Here is a 20,683-nt window from a genome sequence, read left to right as displayed (position 1 = left end):
ACTAATCACTGTCGCTACAATAGAGACAATGAAGCAGGCAATCCCTGTACAGGCTGTAAGTGCAATGCGGGGACATATGGCAGGCCGGGGGAGTGTACTGCTGAGGGACTAAGTCCCAACTTAAAAGACTAGGAATGCTTACACTGAGCCCTGAAAGATGAGTCCAATTGGGTTGGATAGAACAGAAGAGGTAGGGTTCCAGAAAAGGGTTTGAACAGAGGAAAAGGCACATTGTATTCTCACATCCCACCTCTGCAGCTCAATGGTTATATGACTTTGAGCAAGACATTTAACCTCTCTAAGGCTCAGTTTCTTCATCTGTAAAATGGGGATAATATGTGCAAGGTGAAGTGTGAGCTGCCTAGTACAGTGCCTGACACATAGTAGATGGTCTCCTCACACCTCCAAAAAAAGACACCCCTCATTATCATTACTTTACTTATTAACATCAGTTAGGGAGACCTGGGGCATGACTGGCCAGAGGGGTAAGATTGTATGCCTTGCCCTCTGACAGGACAAGCCATCAAAGAAGAGAAAATTGGCTATGCCACCCACAGAGAGGATGTCCCCCACTGCCATTCCTACTCACATACACACTGCAGGTGGCAGACATATGGGCAAGCTGAGGATAAAACATTCTGGAACTGAAGAAGGAAATGAGGGAAGGAGGGAGAGATTCAAGAGGGAGAGATAAAGGAGAGTTACGGAAAAGGAAGGGGTTAGAGAGTTTAATAGAGAAAAGAAAAGAAAGAAGGGGAGAGAGAGAATCTGTAGGAGAAAAGAAATCAAGTTATTTATTCACTGGCTAGGAAAGCTTTTAACTTTGCAGCTTATTGCAAATCAGATACTATGCTTTTTTTTAAAAAAAAAAATTCTTCCAGTATTAATTACAAGATAGGAATGAGGAATTCAGTTTATACAGTTTATTAAACATGAATGGTAAGAGGGATATTGGTTTACACAAGTAGAGAGCACAGGCATGACCAGATGCATTTCACCCATCTGGGCTGAGCAGCAGCCAGGCAGCCCCCACCAAGTCCTAGCTGCAGCTGCAGGGGGGCTGAGGAGGGGCTGGGCTTTCATGTCAAAGGACTTTATTTTTGGAAAGTCTCTGCTATAGTGAAAACAATTTGATAGGCTCTACCCATCAACCTTCATTTTTATAATCAGGTCTGATGACAAAGACACACCCCAGCCACCTGATTATTTAGATGTGTGTTAACCACTCTGCTGTAAGAGGCTGGCTCTCCTTGGGCGGGGGGGCGGGGGGAGGCCCACCTTTGCCAACTTCCCCGGGTAGAAAAATGCTAGCAGGAGGGGTGGGCCCGGCTTCCAGTTAGTTACACTGTCCAACTGCAGTCTTTCTAGCAGCTGTTACTCATCCCTGCACTGTGTTTCTGGCTCATGTCCCACAGCATCTCCTCCCAAGATCTTTTCCCGCTGCATGGGCACCACCTTCTAGAGTTCTCTTCTACACTGGTTCTCAAACTGAAATCGCCAGAAATGCAACCTCTCAGGTCCCAACCCAGACCTCCTGAACCAAACACTCTGAGGTCAGGGACCAGTAGTGTGTGCACAATAAAGCTTGAGCAACATTGCTTTACTGCCTCATCCCCCTGCCCCTGTCTCCCTGCCTTATCCCCCTGCCCCATTCCCCTGCCTGATCCTACCACTTCCCAGTCCGCCTGCTTGATCTCACTGCTCCACCCCACCCCTGCCTGATACTATTGCCCCAACAAACCCTACCTGATCCTACTGCCACACCTCTGCTCCCTGCTTGATCCTGCTGTGCCCTCTACCACCCTATCTGATCCTACTGCTCCACTGCACCCCCTGCCTGATACTGCTGTCCCACCCCTCTCCCCTACTTGATCCTACCGCCCACCCTCCTACCTGATTCTATTGCCCCACCTTTTCTGTGTCAAAACTTCTCCTTCCTCAGCCTCCGGAATATGATTCCATCTTGCTCTCCCAGATGGAGAAAGTGAAAGAAAACCAAGGATTACACTGGAGGTTTCACCATAGGAGCCAGAGAAGGGACATCAGGAGGCACGGAATCAATGATGTCATCACATCCTAGATGAGACCTGAAGATCACTGACTTCAACCACCTCCCTTTCTAAATGAACACCCTGGAGGACAGAGCAACTTGCCCAGTGTCACCTGCTAAGTAGAAGTGGAATCAAGACTGGAAACATCCAAATGGAAATGAAATCAACCATCTGTACATCTCATCTACTCAGTCGTTCAACAAGCACTGAGCTCTGCTGTGGGCTGGACCAGCACCAGGGCTTGAGGTCCTCAGACCCCAGGGTAACCAGCAGCAGTGGCAGCAGCACCTCCAAATATAGATGGGCATTTCATGGTCTGCTCAAAAACTGCTAAGGGAGCAATTTCGAGTGTGAGGTGCCTTTTTCTTTGTTCAAAAACACCTCTTCCCCTAAGCCACGCATCTTCTCCCTAAGAGGGGTGAGGGTGGGAGTGGGCACCTATTGCTTAACTTCTCTAGGCCTGGGCATCCTCTTCTGAAAGTGAGATAAACCAATAACCCGCCTTCCAGTGTTTTGTCTTTTTTCTCTCAGATTAAATGAGCTAGTATGTCCCTACTCACAGCAGGGGCTCCATAAATGAGAGCAACCTTCAGAGGTGCTGTGACACATGAGAAACAGTTTTTTTTTTTTTAAAGATTCTATTTATTTATTCATGAGGGACACACAGAGAGAGGCAGAGACACAGGCAGAGGGAGAGACAGGCTCTCTGTGAGGAGCCTGATGTGGGACTCGATCCCAGAACCCCGAGATCATGCCCTGAGCCAAAGGCAGACACTCAACCATTGAGGCACCCAGGAGTCTCAAGAAACAGTCTTTACCTTCAAAAGTGTATAGTCTAAAGGTAAAAACGAGACAAGTACAAAAATAACTAAAATAGGAATCTATCTGGGGTAAGTGCCACTGGTACTCCTTGAAATATAAGACACCTTTACAGAGGACCTGCGATGTACGAGGCCCATCCCAAGAGGGTCCTGCCCGCCTGGGAGAGGGAGGAGCTGGCCCTTGAGCTGGCCCTGGCTGATAACAGGCCTTGGCCAAGGGAAGATATGCCAGGTAGAAGAAAGAGGGTAAACAAAGCCCCTGCAAGCTCAGGGAAGGAGACAAAGTTCAAATCTTGATTAAGTGGCTTCAGGGTGTGTAAGACTTGTGGTCTCAATGGGTCTGTCACTCCAGGAGCCAAAAACTATGGCATCTGCTGTCCTCCCTCACTGAGGGTGCCAGCACATGTCAATTAGGAGGATTGTTTTAGGATGTGGAAATTCATTTACTGGCAGCCAACGCTGAAAATGTTAATAATTATCAACAGAGACAAAAACTTCCATTGGCAACAGAAAGTAGGACATTCTGACACTTAATTCTCTTGGCTGGTCCGTTCCTTCAGTCACATTGCTAATTTAGGAGGTTTCAGGTTCTTACATGAAACACACTGCAATTTTACTAACATTCTCATGTCAGGTTTACTTAGAAATGTATGCAGAAATAAAAATAAGTCCCTCATAAGTCCTGTGATTTCCAAGGAACAGAACTTGGGGCTGTATACAGTGAGTTCTTACATTGTCTTCATTAGCTTTATTTTTAAGTAGTAAATGAACCATGGTGAAGAAATTTCATTAAATTTTGTAGCCTCTACCCCTGAACACCTCTTGAATTTTTCCTAGCAGAGTATGTGTTGGCAGGGGTGGGGTGTGTGTGTGAGTTCTGCTCCCACCACCCCTTGACCATACTATTGGGCCAGCCTCCTTGAAAATCTCTATCTCCCACTTAAAACATTCTCTTTTAAAACACACACATGATTTCTGTGTGGATCAGAAGAGAAAGGAAAAGGTTTTGAGGTTCATTAGGAGAAACGAAATGAGCTAGATTGGTAAATTTAGAAAAGAAGGCAGATGTCAACAAGACCTCCTAAAAGACAACAGGTAGAGCCAGCCCTGAGAAGCATAGACAGTTTGTTCATTCTCCATCTAGAAGTGAGGGGAGTCAGGAGTACGGGAGAAGTTGGGGCAAAGGGTTAAGGTTTCCAAAAGGCTAATAGGAATCCACTGGTTGCCCTGGCAATAGGTCCATCCCCAAATAGCAATATAGGAAAGAGAAAAAATGCAAAATTGCGCACAAGTAAAACAGACAGTAATTAAGTGTGGAGGCCACATGACTCCTGGTTATTGACCTTGAAGGGAACCTAAGGAGGAGTTTGGGTGTTGGGGAGGTGATGTGTGCCACTGATAAAGAATGACTACAAAGCATATGAATCTGGAGGCTTTCACGGGCTTCTCCTCTGGGCACAGGGCACCTGCAGCCCCAACTCCATTGGCTAGCATGATTGCCCGGGAGGGACTTGGGGCTGGAGAAGGGGTTGGTAACCTACACATGTAGTCTCTCCCTACCCTTTGCCACAGCCCAGAGAGGCTGAGGCAGTCCAGATGTCAGAGTGAGTGGACTGAGGGTCAGCACTGATCACTACTGTTGCCTGCTAAAAGTCTTCCAGGGTTCCCATCTCTGACAAATGAAGCCCAAACTCTCTGTCAGGGCCCCACAGGCCCTGGGCCCTCAGTGATTTGGTTCCCTCCTTCAGGCCTGTTTCCAGCTTAGACCACCAGCCTCACAGATGTGGCAGTCCCCAGTGCCTGGCCAGATCCCACCTGCATGCTCTAGCCTCACTCCTTCTGCCCCTCAGGGAGGATCCCTGTCTTCACTAGGAATGCTGCCCTAAACCAGCTGTTTTCAAAGTGTGGTCTGGGGATCCCTAAGGGTCCCTGAGATCCCTTCAAAGGCCCGTAGGTCAGAACTATATCCATAATAGCATGAATGTTTGCTTTTTATATTCTTATTTTCTCATGAGTACATAAAGCGTGAAAATTTTATTAATGTGGCTTTAGTCTCCACATTGCAACTAACCTTTAAGAAACTATAATTTGTCAAGTTTTGGTGTCATGTCAAAAAAGGATGTTCACAATTATATAAAAAGGCTATTAAAATGCTTCTCCTTTCTCAGACTATGTATCTGTGAGGCCATATTCTCTTCACGCAGTCCAACCAAAACATTATGAATGGATAAGGTAAGAATCCAGCTGTCTTCGAATAAGCCAGACAGTAAATCAAAGATGTAGAACTGTGCCATTCTTCTATTTTTTTAACTTAGAAAATGGCATTTTTATACATGTATTTTTATTTATGTTATGGGTTATGTTGTGAGTTTATTATTGTTATTTTTAAATTAACTAATTAATTCATATATATTTAAGTTCTCCATTTCAATTTATAATCCAGGAAATATCAATAGATGTAGCCCTCATAAACAGAAGCCCTTTGGGATCCTAATAATTTTTTGCTGTAAAAGGATCCTGAGACCAGAATGTTTGAGACCCACTGCCTTGTGCTGAGTATACAGAGTAGGGCTACCACCCAGCTAATGTTGCTTCTGTTGCTCATTGATTCCATCAAATTAATGATCTATTTACACATTTGTCTCTCCTACCACACACATGCTTCCTGAGGGTGGTTGTTGTTCTTAAACCCCCTACATCTGCCACATAGCAGATACTCCAGATGAATGAATGAGGTAGGAGATAAGCCCATGTGGACACACGTCACTGATTACCACCTGGGCAGCCTGCAATCATTCATAGCAGGGGCAGATAAATACATGCCTTATTTTTTTATTTTAATTTTTTATAAAGATTTTATTTATTTATTCATGAGAGACACAGAGAGAGAGAGGCAGAGACACAGGCAGAGGGAGAAGCAGGCTCCCTGCAGGAAGCCCAACATGGGACCCAATCCTGGGACTTCAGGATCATGCCCTCAGCCAAAGACAGATGCTCAACCACTAAGCCACCCAGGTGTCCCTCATTATTTTTTTTTAATTAGCTTAAATTGTTACTGGAACTCTGACTTGAATTTACACATAAAATATAAACTTTAGGGTGGGGGGATGGGGTGACTGGGTGACAGACAGTGAGGGGGGCACTTGACGGGATGAGCACTGGGTGTTATGCTATATGTTGGCAAATCGACTCCAATAAAAAAATACCAAAAAAATATAAACTTAAAAAAAATCAGAACATTCAAATGAAGAATTAACCTAAGCAACAATTGTTTCTCTGTTAAACTTTCAGAGACACCCCTGCAAGTAAGTAACTAGTGAAATCCTTCATTCAGGGCATACCTTAAATACAGCCACCACGATTTGCCACAAAAGTGAAACGTGCCTGGGCAATCGTTAGAACATCAAAACCAGGGGATCCCTGGGTGGCGCAGCGGTTTAGTGCCTGCCTTTGGCCCAGGGCGCGATCCTGGAGACCCGGGATCCAATCCCACGTCGGGCTCCTGGTGCATGGAGCCTGCTTCTCCCTCTGCCTATGTCTCTGCCTCTCTCTCTCTCTCTCTCTGTGTGACTATCATAAAAATAAAAAAAAAAAAAGAACATCAAAACCAAGAAGCCAAGAAAAGGGAACACTCAACACGGAAGACATCATATTCTAAGAATAAAGAGAAAGTCACAGAACAGGGCAAGGACTACAGTGAATGTGGCTTCTGCAGCTTTGTTCCCTGTCAGAGGAAGACCACAAGCAGGTGACACTTGAGAATCCAGGCCAAAGTTGTGTTTGCCTTCTGGCTTCATGATTCTCATTCAAGCACGTTCACGAGTCCAGCAGCCTCCAGCACGTCCGGGAGCGGCCCCTGGCACTCTCGGGGGCAGGGAGATGTGCAATGTCCCATTCTCCCCCTAGGCCCTGGTACATTCTCTGGCAAAATGAGGAATGGGATGGGAGAGGTGTGAGGGGGGAAGGTGGTGTAATACTGGAGGTGGGTTGATGCCTTTGGCTTCTCTGATTTCAGAAGACAAAGAGTTTCTACTTCAGAGCCTGAGCTTGGGGCCAAGGAGAGGGCAGCGAATGTTGCCAGCTAGGGAAGACCCAGTGTGTGAGGGGAGGTATTTAGGGCCAAGAGGACTATGCTTTTCCAGCTAAGTGTGTGGTGGCTCATTCTGAAAGCCCCATCAGAAACCTAGCTGTGCAACTGCTGCTGGTGCAGTAGGATCAGGCATGCTCAGTCTGTCTCTCTCTCCACGAGCATCTGTGCGCACATACATACATACATACATGTATATACATGTTTATCACCTTGAAATTTGTGGGGGTTTTTAAGATTTTAAGAGGCAGAAGGTGAGGAGGAAGCAGACTCCCCTGCTGAGCAGGGGGCCCAATGTGGGGCTTGAGCCCAGGAACCCGGGATCATGACCCAAGCCAAAGGCAGACACTTACTTAACCAGGGGATCCACCCAGGAATCTCTTGAAATTTGTTTTTGAGAAGTTCTTCCATCAGTGTAATAAACATCCCCCAATCCTTGCCACACTTGCAAAAGTCCTATGTTTATGTCACTATGGAAACAGAGAGTCTCCGAAGACTGAAGATATGGCAGGTCCAGGATCATGGGGCCATCATTTAGTTAACATCAGTAAAGATGCTAACCTCTCAAAAGAGTGTGTTGGGTTCCCCTGGTCTCTGATTATGATTTTGAATGCTGAGGCTGCCGGGCAATTGGGCAGTTTGCTCAATGACCTTTGTAGGCAGCCAGATTCTGTCAGCCGGCTGACAGGCTATAAAACATAGTTTCAGAGAACTTCAAAGAGTGACCATGATAGTAATGCTATCATTCATTGCATACCTTCAATTTACATTTATTATTTATTTTCTCCTTACAAAAATATTCCCAGGTCAGCATTAGCATTCCCATTTTATGGGTGGGGAACTGAACTTCAGAGGGACAACACTGCCTAAGTATACACATCTGGTAAGCTGTCAGAGCCAGGACTTGAACCCAGGTCTTGCCAAAACTCATTCTCTTTCCACTGGCCAATATTCTTATTCCCTCCACATCCTGGGCTTACCAGAGCCTGTTTTTACAACCAGCTTCATTTATCCATAGTCTGCATGTTCTCATGATCTTTCCTTTTTCTTGGAGAAAGAGAAAAATTCACCTGAAGAAAACATGTTCATAACAGAACCTCAATATTATCTCTTCCTGATATCTTGACAGTGTCCCCACCTCTTTTCTGCAGCTGCTCCCACCTCCTACAAACCTCCTGCTCTTTTCCCCCTGCTGTCAAACAGGGAAGCATTATTAACACAGATTAGTTGGACAAATCCAATAAAAAAAAAAAACTCTCATAACACCCTTGTCCAGACAAGTACAACCAGGCCCTTTTTAGATCTTTTCCTTGCATATTGGAGAAAAGCCATGAGCCTCAGATTAAATGGAAGGCTTTGAAACAGAAAGGTTTCAGTTTCATTTTGAAAACTGCATGCAAAAAAAAAAAGAAAGAAAGAAGAAAGAAAAGAAAGAAAGAAAGAAAGAAAGAAAGAAAGAAAGAAAGAAAGAAAGAAAGAAAGAAGGAAGGAAGGAAGGAAGGAAGGAAGGAAGGAAGGAAGGAAGGAAGGAAGGAAGGAAGAAAGAGAAAGAAAGAAAGAAAGAAAGAAAGAAAGAAAGAAAGAAAGAAAGAAAGAAAGAAAGAAAACTGCATGCACTCCTGGCTGACGAGACCCATTCCCTCCCAGCACCCCCCCACCCCCCCTGCCCACACCCACCCACCCGGAGACCCGGGGATAGAAAGGCTTCCCGACTGACATGTATCCGTCCCCGGGTCTGGAGGTCCACACTTAACCACCTCCTCCTGCTTGCTGCATAGGTAGAGCCCCTGTCACTCACCCAGGAGGGCCGTCTGGGGATGGGTCCAAGCATGTCTCCCTCTGGAGATGGACCTCCAGGGAGTCCGCTCTTTGGCCTCAGCAGGGAGGACAAGGAGGATCTGTCCGAGGACCAACAGAAAGCAGCCCACCAGCATCTTTTCCATCTTCAGGAAGAGGAAGAAGGTAAAGCTGTGACAAATAGGAGAAAGAAGCAGGGTGAGATTTCCAGGTCTATTTGAACTCTAGGGGCTACAGACCCGCTGTGCCAGGTATCTTTTTCAGTATCGAAATGCCACTTGTCCATAAAAATGACATTTATGTGTTTCATCCTTAAGAAGTCAAGTAACTTCCAATGGTAGGTTCTTGGATACTCTACGCAGGGTATGCATATTAAAAATTTTTCATCACTTTCATTTCTGTAAGACTGAATGGAAAACTTGACAGGGGGAAAAAAATCTGTCCTAAAATTTTTCCTCAATTATTTATTATCAATTATTATAATCATATCTTGGATTTGGAAAAGGAAAAACTATATCTGAAGATTCCAAGTAACATATTCTTTCAGCCTAATAATAGTGTATGGTACAAATTACTATATATAAATTCCAAGGGATCAATGTATGACTGATATAAGGTAGCATCACATAGCAAGCCTCCCAGCCTCCCTGCCTCCCACACACATCTATTAAGAGGCAGCATGGGGCAGTAGTTAAGTGCTTGGACTCTGGCACCAATCTTCCTGGCTTTGAATCCTGACGGACATTCACTGTGTATGACCTTGGCCAAGCTACTTAACCTCCTGAGCCATGTGGGACTATGGGATAATATTAGTTAATTGAGTGAATTTATACACACTCAGAATAGTGCCTGGCACACATGGGGAAGTGGGCACAAGCAAATGAGCAAAGGAGCTAGGGGACCAGAGAAGAATAGGATCAAACCCGGTGTTGAGCAGGAGACTCTTAGATGCATAAGGATTCTAACTCTGAATTGAGTTCCAGGGATCTGCAGGAGCAAGGGGATTTTCAACCAGAGAAGCACTCAGTCTACCAGAACAGCATCACCTTTACCCCTTTTCTGTATTGGTGCTGGAGGCTGGCTGGCATAAAGGCTCACTAGGACTCTAAGCAGGGAAGCGACATGATCAGAACCAGGTTTCCCCAGGATGGCCAATCTCCATGCTCCACATGGGATGACAAAGGTACTTGGCCACATGGTGAGTGATAGCAAGATTATTTTGCTTGGGGGCACCTGGGGAGCTCAGGTGTTTAAATATCTGACACTTGATCTCAGGATCATGAGATCAAGCCCTGTGTCAGGCTCCTTGCCTGGCATGGAACTGGCTTGAGATTCTCTCTCTCTCTCTGTGTCCCTTCCTATTACCCCCCTCACTATTTCTCTTTCTCTTTCTCTCACTCAAGTAAATAAATAAATCCTAAAAAAAAAAAAAAAAAAGACTGTCTTGCCTGGCTAAACTTCATGGAGAAGGTAATGTCCTGAGACTAGGTTTAAATTTATTCTCTCATTTTCTATGAATATAATGAGTGTCATTGCAATTTATTAATTTATATAAATTAGGTAGGGAGGGGGAAAGATTTAAAGAGGAACAACATTTAAGTAACATCATTTGCATGTCAAATCTTTACTAAGTCCTTGTTTCATGCTTGGCAATTTCACCCAACTGACTTCATTTAATCTTCATATCTATCTCGTAGAAATCAAAATTATTACTTCTGCATTTTAGAGATGAGGACACAGAGGCTCAGAGAAGCTCAGTAACATGATCAAGGTCACACAGCTACAGTAAGTAGCAAAGCAGGGATTCAAACCCAGGGAAAGCAGGTCAATTTACCAATTCATTGACTAACAGAAAGCCCAGTCAGCAGTCAGCTGCAAGCCAAATCCCTAGAAAACAATTCGTGAAAGAGTATAGCTGTTCTGCTCTCAGAGGCAGGAACAGGACGGGGCTAGGGCAAGGATTATCTCCTAAAACTTAAAAAAAAAAAAAAAAAAAAAAAGACAAACTCAGTAATTAGTGATTTGTTCTTTCAACAAATTGCTCTCAGGAATTGACCTGGAGATAAACCCAGGCTGTCAACCTTCAAAGTCCACAGTTTCTCACACTTGCTGTATAGAACTAACTCACTTTTCCCTGTGCATTAAAATTATATTAAAACTAGCAAATATTTATTCAGCACGTACTATGTGCCAGGCACTGGGCCAAATGCTTTAAATGTATTAAGTCATTTAATTTGAACAGTAACTCAGAGAAGGTAGATAATTTACCTCAGGTCGTGCAGCTGATAAAGAGGTGAAGCTCCAAAGCACGCTGGCTCATTACTGATAACTACTGCCCCCAACTTTTTAAATGAATTAAACTCTTCACTAATTAGATTGGCCCCTTTTTATAGCTGTAACCGAGATTCCTTCTGAGAAAAGGAAGAACACTTAGAAGATTTTGCCTCTCTCTCTGGTTTTAAATCTACTATTTGCTTTCAAGCTTCCTGGGTATGTATCACATTTTATATGACATTGTAAGTGTGTTATGTCATTTATATGTGATTTATTATTTTACTGCTTTCCCCTTCTTCGTCCAAACTGAGAAAATACCAAGTCCCCCTTTATTTCAAAACTATACAACATGTGCTCTAGGCCTACTGCCAACCTGACATATTTGCATTTATATCCAAACATTTGAGACATGACGTGATGGGTGATTACCATTTTCAAAATAAACAATACCATTTCATGTGGTTGAGTTTACTGCTGATTTCAAGAACTGCTTGTGTTTTCAGGTCACCATCACTAACCAAAAGGCACTAAGGATAGGTGAAGGGTAGGGCGTGAAAAATAAACAGAACATGGGGCACATGGCTGGCTTGGTCAGTAGAGCATGAGACTCCTGATCTCAAGGTGGTGAGTTCAAGTCCCATGTTGCGCATAGAGCTTACTTAAAGAAAAAGAAAACACAGAACCAAGCATTTCTAGGTGTCTTAACACTGAGCAGGTTACTCCTATCCTGTCAGTGCCTCAGTCTCCTCATCTTTAAAGTGGGAATAAGAAATAGGCCTGGTTTTGTACGGATTAAATGAGTCCATATATATAAAGCACAGAGAACACTGAATGGCACATACTAAGGGCTCAGTAAGCTACTTGCTGTATTCTTATCAATATGCAATCAAACCAAGTAATGTAAAGTACACATTGTTCATTTTGTCATATTAAGCCATTTAACGCACATTAAATTGACCAGTATAATAGAATAATGACATGCAAATATATAACTTAAAAATACATGTTAGTATCTGAAAATATTGAAAACTCTTTCTTCAAAATGCAATGGCATGGCAAGTCACAAGCTGGTAGAAAAGATTTGTACAACCTATCTAATCTGTTATTTATATCTGACTATATGAACTCTTAAAAACTCAATAAGAAGAAGGCAAATAGCCCATCTGAAAATATGTGAAATATCTGAACAGTCACATCAGCAAAGAAGATATTTGGATGACAAATAGAAATATGAAGACATGTTCAACATTCTTAGTCATTAGAAAAATGCAAAGTAAAACCACAGTGAGGTTCCATGACAAATCCACTAGAAAAACTAAAATTAAAAAGACAGATATAACCAGATATTGGGAATATGTGGAGAAATGAAAACCCTAATACATTGCTGGTAAGAATACAAAATGGTGCAGCCACTCTGAAAAACAAATCGCCAGTTTCTCATGAATTCAATATACGTTTGCTAAATGATGCAGCACAGGTGACCAGCTGTCCTGGTTTCCCAGAACTGTCCATGTTTGAGCACTGAAAGTTCTGCATCAGTCCTAGAGAGATTGAGAGATTTCATCTTGCCACCAGCAACCCCAATCCTTAGAATTTACCCCAAAGATAGGAAAACACATTCACACAAAGACTCATACTCAGATGCTCATAGAAGCTTTATTTATTTATTTATAAAAGCTAAAAACAGGATACAACTCAAATGTCCACACACTGATGAATGAAAAATAAACTGTAGTGCATCCACACAATGGATTACTACTCAGCAATTAAAGGTTGAATCTTAAAATAATTATGTTGAGTGAAAGCAGCCAGATACAAAAAGACCATATACTATATGATTCTATTTATGTGACATTCAGTAAAGAGAAACAGTATATGACAAAAAGCAGATCAGTGGTTCCAGGGCCTGGGGGTGGGTAAAGATCAGCTACAAAGGGACACAAGGGAAATCTGGGTGGGTGGGTGGATGATGAAAGTGTTTATATCACAAGTATGGTGGAGGTCACATGACTCTATGCATTTGTCAGAACTCATCAAATTGTCCCCTAAAAATAATTAATTTTATTGTATGTAAGCTATACTTCAAAAAAGCTATTTGAAAGAAACCAAAGGAATGGGGGAAAGAATATTGTATACAGACCAACATAAAACCAATATGACAATATTAATACAGGCAAAATAGATTTTTTTTTAAAAAATGCAGTGGCAGTGAAACAAGAAAAAAAGGTCAGTGCATGGAACCCATATTAATAATGTTTCTCGCTGGGCACTTAGAGCTGCTTGCATTTGAAGAGCAGGAACCAGTTCTAGCTGGGAAGTGGACTGATGCTTGCGAAACAGTTCCTTTCATGTATGTGCATAGGGAGATTTTTGTGCTGGGAAACAGAAGTTAATTCAATCTGAACAGATTCCATGAAGCATTTAGGGGCACAGAAAGAATATTTTTTAAAAAATACAACAACTTGGACTTTTGTTTTCACATTTTTTCTCCTCTCCATGGGACAATGAGTCTTTTCATTTAGCCTTAGCAAGAAGGTGGGGAAGGAGAGAGAGGAGATCGCTCTGACCCTCTCAGCCTTGGGTTCTTCTAAGCATCACCATTCCAAGTAGATTGTCAAGCGAGTGGAATCCCACCAAAGCCAGCAGGATGTGCTGTGGGCCTTGAAAGGAGAGGCCTGCCCCTTTTAGAATACCCCATGTGACCCCAGTTAGGTAACTTATCCCTCTGGGTTTTAATGAGTCAGCTGTCAAAGGAGAGATGTGGCTTGCGAATGCTTCTTGGCCTACAGCAGGCCACATGGCCAGCACAATCCTGCCATCCTAAAGTAGCCTGGACATAGCTTTCTACAAGGTGGTAAACTGCCTCTGGACAAGAATAAAAAGAGGGTAGGCCATTCATACTTAAGTGCCTGCTATGTGCCAGGGCATTTTGTATATTATCATCTCATTCGATCCCTACAATCAATCTGTCAGGTGAACAAGTTTCCAATTTCATGAATGAGACACTGAGATTCACAGATGGGCACTCTCCAAGGCCTGAGAGCTAGCTAAGTGGCAAAGCCAAGCTCCTCTCCCCACCATCTCTCAGGCCAGAGGAACTCAGATTCTTGTCATAGCTGGGTGCCTGCCTCCCTCCACACTGGTCCCTTGGCCTAGAAGTTCTACATTAATTAAAATTGCATTCATTCCTCAAGGCTCAGCTCATTGTGTTACCCATTCTCTAAAATGTTCTCCAATTTTCCCAATTAGGATTGACTTTTCTATACACCGCTAACAATGGGTTCATTGTCTGCTCTAGCACTTGGTTTCTTTTTCTTGCTACCAGATCTGTCTCCCTGACTGGTCTGTGAGCTGTTCCTTGGGACCTTGTCATTACTGTATCACCCATGTGCTGGGGGCTGAATTTTATAAATATGTTTTTAGAAAACAGACAGACAAATGTTGAATAAACACATTTACTGACCAATAAAAGACCAATAAATGTTGAATCAAACTGGCCCCAGTTCTGCAGCTAACAACTGCCAAGTCCTAGCTCTTGTCTTTCTCTGTAGTTTATTTGCCTGAATATAGGTGGCCCTGATGGCTATCTCCTATGATGGGAGGATTCTCTCCCTCAAATTTCTTGGCCAAGTTAAATATGTAATTTTAAAAGGATATAGGTGAAATATCAAATATTTAGTCATAATAACTAATCAACTTAGTCACAAATGCACATTCAAAACTGTTTAAGTTATAAAACAATATATCACTGTGGAAATATGGTTTTTTTCATTAAAAATGTTTCATTAAACAATGTTTTCAAATGCTTGCCCTTTAAGCATCACTATTCTGTCAACACTAAAGATACTTTTTGAGTCTTCTAACCTCTTCACTTGGTCTAAGTTGTCTGAGATACAGCACTTTCCAGACCCATAGCTGACGCTATCACTGGAGGTTTTATCTCCCGTCAGCAGGTGCCACTTATGTAACATGAGGACAGTATATGTCCTGGAGGCCCAAAATCACCATCTCAGCAACTTAGTTATTCATTGTGTTGTTCTTTAAAGGATTGTATCCAGCATCATCCAATCCTTGCAGAATTGTGAAATTCTGCCCTCAAAAATAATTAGAAAATTTGAGTTAATTTTTATTCTTTTGATGTGTATCTATACATATCTAAAACTAGCACATTGATTGAGAATGTTTTGTGTATTTGAGATTGTTTAATTGTGTTTTGTGATTTGAGAATGTTTAATGTACCTTCCCCAAACAGCAGTTTGTTCAAAATATTTGCTAGAGTCCCTGTTCTTTGAGAGCCTTTGCAAGGCCTCAAATATAGGGCAATTTCTTCTTTTTCTAAGGAATAATTTTTTTGGGGAAAAAAAACCTTTCCTTCATATTTTGGTATATATGATCATTCCTTCCATATCTTTTTTTCCCTTCCATGCACTCAAGCACCAAGTCCTGCCATTTTTTTCTCCATGATGTCACTCATGTCTTCTTCCCTTTCCATACATACCAAGGTCACAGCCCTAGAACTTTATTCCCATCAGAGAGACCACTGGCAGTTATCCTCCAATTTCTTCCTTCCTCTCTTTTCTTAGTACTACCCCCACTTTTTTTTTAATTTTTTTTCAATTTTTATTTATTTATGATAGTCACAGAGAGAGAGAGAGAGAGAGAGGCAGAGACACAGGCAGAGGGATAAGCAGGCTCCATGCACTGGGAGTCTGATGTGGGATTCGATCCCGGGTTTCCAGGATCACGCCCTGGGCCAAAGGCAGGCGCCAAACCGCTGCACCACCCAAGGATCCCCTACCCCCACTTTTTAACCAGACTTGTGACAGGCTGGAATAAAGACCATGGCTCCCAGTTCTCCCTTCTTGCCTTTGTGACTACATGCTGGCCAGGGGATGGCAGTGGACATGGTATGTACAACTTCTGAAAAGCATCCTAAAGGAGGGATGGGAACGACCTCCTTGCTTTTCCCCTTCCTCCTGGCTGGAATGAGGACATCGTGGCTGGATACCCAGCAGTCATTTTGAACCATGATCCACGATGGAAACAGAAGCCGTGCTACATGGTAAGGCAAGGCACAGGACTGTGGGTGCCTGACCCCACCCTCACCCTGGACTCACTGCCTCCAGGCTTCTAGAATGCAAGACAGAAATCAACTTCCTTCTTTAAGCCACTGTTATTTCAGGTTTTTTTTTTGTAAGGTGGAATTGAACATTCGTCCTAACGAATAGACTATTTCTAAGTCTCTCCTACTGAATCCATCTAGCACCAGGGCTGAATTCAATCTTCCCAACACACTATTGTGCTAATCAGACTCCTGCTCAAAAGCTGCCAGTGACTTCCAACTTTCACGTGCCTATCGGATAAAATCTAGATTCCTTAGTTTAGCATTCAAAGCCCTGTCACCTGGCCCTGTGTTGTAATGCTACACTGCCCCACCTACCCCACCAAAACACACACACACACACATACACACAGACACACACACATTAACCCTTCATCCAGCCCCACCCCATAACCTTACACAACGTCTTTTACTCTCTGCTGGTTGGATTGAGTTGATAACAACTGACATGTGGGTAGGTAGTCACTCCCTCTCAAAATGAACTGATGGAAAGAACCCAAATGATACACTGTGCTGGAGTCATACATGAGATATTATGCAGCAAGAGAAAAGAATGAATTACCACTTCATGCATTAACATCATACATGTACAAACATATTATTGAACAAAATAAAATTCAAAATAGATAAAACTAATCTACTATCATAGGAATCAGGATAGTGGTTACACTTAGGTGTCAGTGCATAGAAAGAGGCATGAAGGGAGTTTGGGGTCCTGAAAATGTTCTATTGATTCATCAGAATGCTGATTACACGTTCATGAGAAATAATCCTGCTGTATCCGTGCTTTGTGGCATCCGAAGTCCCATAACCTGGCCTTACGCTACAATGCTAACCTCAACAATTCCCCCCAGCCATCCCCTCCCCGACACACATACAAACACACACATATACCAGCAGACACATGGGGCCAAGACTGGAACCCAGGTCCCTCAGGTGCCCAGCTCAGTGTGTTCTGGGTTGTACCTCCACTGCCTCTCATCACTGACATCGTCATTACCACCAATTCGTGACAACAGCTCAAGCCTCTGGAATCAAGCCCAGCCCTGCCTTCCTCTCTGAGTCCCCTCCAGGATCCTGTCAGGTAAGGCAGCAATGGCTGTCTGCCAAGCCACATGGCAGGGTTCAAAGATGACCTCACAGTCTGGAGCTCCAAGTGGCAACTGGTCCCTTGGAAGTGCCTCTGGCGCTGTTTACTAGCAACAGTGACGACATGCTCCACTTTCCATGGCACTTCAGCCTCCATCTCCCCATGACCCTCCTGAGCTATTCTCATATGCACATTAAAGAGGGCAGCCCTCCTGAGCATCCCTAAAGATGGGGAGTCCCAGGGACATGGGTGCTGCAGACCAGAGAGCAGTGAGTCCTGAGGAAAGCACTTAGAGACTCTCTTACCCACTTGACTGGCCTTAAACTCAACCACCCACCCCTCAGTCTTAGCACGTCCGCTGTCACTGCCTTCCCAGTTTCACACCCAACACCGTGTGCTTGCCAGCGTTTACACCCATCACACCCTTTGGCCTGCTTTTCCTGAGACCTGAGCCTGTCTCTACCACTTTCTCCAGCCACACCCCTGCCTTACTCCTTGCCTTCTTTTAGGCACCAGTCACACCTGTTTCGAGGAAAATTGTGGGATTTCCTTCTAGAGCCTCCAAAGACCCTCTTATTGCTTTTCTATCTTTCAAGAAGCAATCATCTATTTCCTTTTCTTTAAATTATTTTTAAAGATTTTATTTATTTATTCATGAGAGACACACACACACACACAGAGAGAGAGAGAGGGAGGCACAGACATAGGCAGAGGGAGAAGCAGGCTCCATGCAGGGAGCCCGATGTGGGACTCGATCCCAGGTCTCCAGGATCACACCCTGGGCGGAAGGTGGCGCTAAACCACTGAGCCACTGGGGCTGCCCACCTTTCTTTAAATTTTGAGCCACATTACTCAAGCCACATTACAACCACCTCTTGCTGAACAGAGATACATAGTGTTCGCTGATAAGAGCTTAGGGCCTGACAACCATATGAAGGTATCTCAGAGGGGGACTCTGCTATGGCATCTCCAGTGAGTGAGCTCAGGCCACAGTGGCTCCAGTTTGCTTGTGTCTGGATGCTAGGAGCAAGGTACCCTGGAGCTCTGGTTTACAAAAGAGTCCTGGCAGCTGGGAGGCCTGAGGCTGAATTCTACTGGCAGGAATAAAAGTATGAACAGGTAGTAAAGAGCCACAGATCTCTGCTTTCCCAAGGGGATTCTAAGGCACCAAACTTCACTGTCTAAGAGGAAACTTTCCAGGCCATAAATCCATTTTGGTATCTTGATATGATCTTATGACAGTGTCCCTGAGAAAGCAGGCAAGGAGAGCTATGCAGGAGTGGAGTCCAGAATGGAAAACCCCAGTTAAACACATATGATTATCTGTCATTTTCATGTATCTGTGATGAGGCTATCTTCCTGAGTTGGGGAGGTGGTGAGTGCTCACAGGAACTCCTTGCTTTCCCTGGAAAGAGGGGTCATGAAACTCACTACCTAGCGTTAGGATGTGCCTGGAACTGTTCGAAGGACTTTAATTCTCACAGCCCTGCAGGTATTACCAACCGCATTAGACAACTGAGGCATAGAGTAGTTAAGTAACTCCAAGGTTACCAACCTGTGAGCTTCACAGCTAGCGTTTGAACCTCGGCAGGCTAATTCCAGACTCTGTGCCCTTGACCACCAGCCCCCACGACCTCCCTTCTCCTGGAAGGCCCATTCAGTGCACTGGGTGCAGCTGCAGCCTGGCTCCCTGATTTATGACAATTTGAAACCCAGTCAGTCGGGTTAGCTCAGAGTGGCTGTCTGTCCGAGGATCTACCTTCCCACGGTCCCATCCTGGAGCCATGAACCACACGGAGTCCGCAAGCCTCTGTCCCCTCCGCAAACCGTCCTGGCGGTTTCCAGCGACTCGCACACAACGCCCTCCCCTTTCTGTCCCTCCTCCACAAAGGAGAGACACCGCAGGGGACCGAGGCCCAACACAGATGCCGCGGCCGGCCGGGGGGCGAAGCCGACTCACGCCTCACGGCCGCCCCACGAGTCTGTCTCCCCGGGGCCGCGGGAGCCGGGCCCGGAGTCCCCGCGGCGGGACACAGCGCCCCCGCCGGGCCCTGCAGGACGCCGGCCGCGCCGGGAGCCGAGCCGGGAGCGCGCCCGCTGGGCCGCCGGGGGGGGGGGGGGGACCCCGTTAGTCCGCCGTCGGCCCGCGCGCGCCCAGCCGGGGCCGCAGCTCCAGGCGCGCGTCGGGGCCGCTCGGGGGCCTGGTGCAGGCGGCGCGCCGGGCCGCGGCGGCGGGGGAGGGTGTGCGTGCGCCGGGCCGCCCCAGCTCCGCGGGCCCCTCGGTGGGCCCCGGGGGCAGCGCCTCGGGGCGGCGGGGCCACGCGGAGCCCGGCGGAAGCGCGCCCCGCTCACCTGCAGCCGCCCGCGCGGGCGCGGCGCCCCGGGGCTCGGTCGTCGGCCTCCCGAGAGACGCGGTCCTGCCCCGGCGCTGCTCGCGCGAGCGCTGGAAGAACCCGAGCCGCGGCCGCCGTCTCCTCCCTCGCCGCTTCCTCCAAGTCCCATCCCAGAGCGCTCCCTCGCTCGGCTGCCTGCGCGGCCCGGGGCCAGGGCGGGAGGGCGGCGGGCGGCGGCGGCGGGCGGGAGGCGGGAGGCGGGCGCCGCGGCGAGGCGAGGCGAGGCGAGGCGAGGCGAGGGTGGGGAGCGGGCGGGCTGGAGGAGGGCTGTCGTCCTCGGGGACCGGGCGGCGCGGAGAGGGGGCGGCCGCGAGCGCAGCCCCACCCCGGCCGGGCGCCCCGTCTGCTGCCACCCCGCTCCTCTCGGCCCCTCCGCAAGCCCAGGCGGGATTCGGACTCTGGGGGTCCGGACGGAGGCTCGGAACAACAGAGGCTTTGAGGGACTTGGCGGGGGGGGGCACCTCCGGAGGGCAGGGAGGCCTGGCAGGGGTACTCTGACCTGAACTTGAGGTCATGATCTGCAGGAGGCATCCATCCACGATGGTGATGAAGAAGAAATGGCGAGAATGGGATAATTGGTGACAAGTGCCAGGCCCTGTCTTGGCAGCGCCCAGAACACCCCACCAGTGCCGGTTCGTATTAACAGAGCATCCACTGGCCAGGGACCAGGCCGGGCCTCTGGGGGTGAAAGTCGACCTCTGACAGGACTTTTGAAGATATTTGCAACTTTATAAGGTGGGAGAACATGACCTTAGGGGTCCCTGCAGAACATAGGAGGGATGCAGATGACAGGATTGGTCAGCGGCAGGGAAAGGGGCTGGCAAGCCACTCCACACACTGCATGCCGCTCCTGACCAGCATGGGTGAGTGGGCAATGTACACCAGGCCAGCACATCTCCTAATAATGGCTCCAAAATTCTATCTCCAAACCACTAACTCAACCCACCCAGCTCAGGTTTTAACAAGCTACAGGAGAAAGGCAGCAAAACTAATGAGTTTCAAAACCTTTGGAGGTGCCAGGGTCTGATAATTTAAGTGCTCTTGGCTG

The 20,683-nt window shown here is 46.0% G+C and overlaps 1 protein-coding gene across 7 annotated transcripts in view; it reads right to left on the bottom strand.

Annotated features, from left to right (window-relative positions):
• The window catches only part of MATN2 (matrilin 2), a 146,264-nt gene extending 126,466 nt beyond the window's left edge, over positions 1–19,798 (bottom strand). For 3 of the 7 annotated variants that reach the window (XM_035717414.2, XM_049093275.1, XM_049093276.1), the window contains exons 1-2: positions 19,595–19,782; positions 8,758–8,927 (exon numbers count right to left, since the gene is read on the bottom strand). In XM_035717414.2, the coding sequence (XP_035573307.1) occupies positions 8,758–8,902 (145 nt within the window). In that variant the 5' untranslated portion in view covers positions 8,903–8,927; positions 19,595–19,782. Of the gene's footprint in view, positions 1–8,757; positions 8,928–19,594 lie in introns of all 7 variants that reach the window. The other 4 variants (XM_025450144.3, XM_035717338.2, XM_049093278.1 and 1 more) reach the window with 3 other exon arrangements.
• Positions 19,799–20,683: the final 885 nt, after the last annotated feature.

This window comes from Canis lupus, chromosome 13, assembly GCF_003254725.2.
Source record: "Canis lupus dingo isolate Sandy chromosome 13, ASM325472v2, whole genome shotgun sequence".
Classification (NCBI taxonomy): Eukaryota; Metazoa; Chordata; class Mammalia; order Carnivora; family Canidae; genus Canis; species Canis lupus.
Note: the sequence above shows the minus strand (reverse complement) of the source record. Positions and strands in the feature narration are given on the sequence as shown.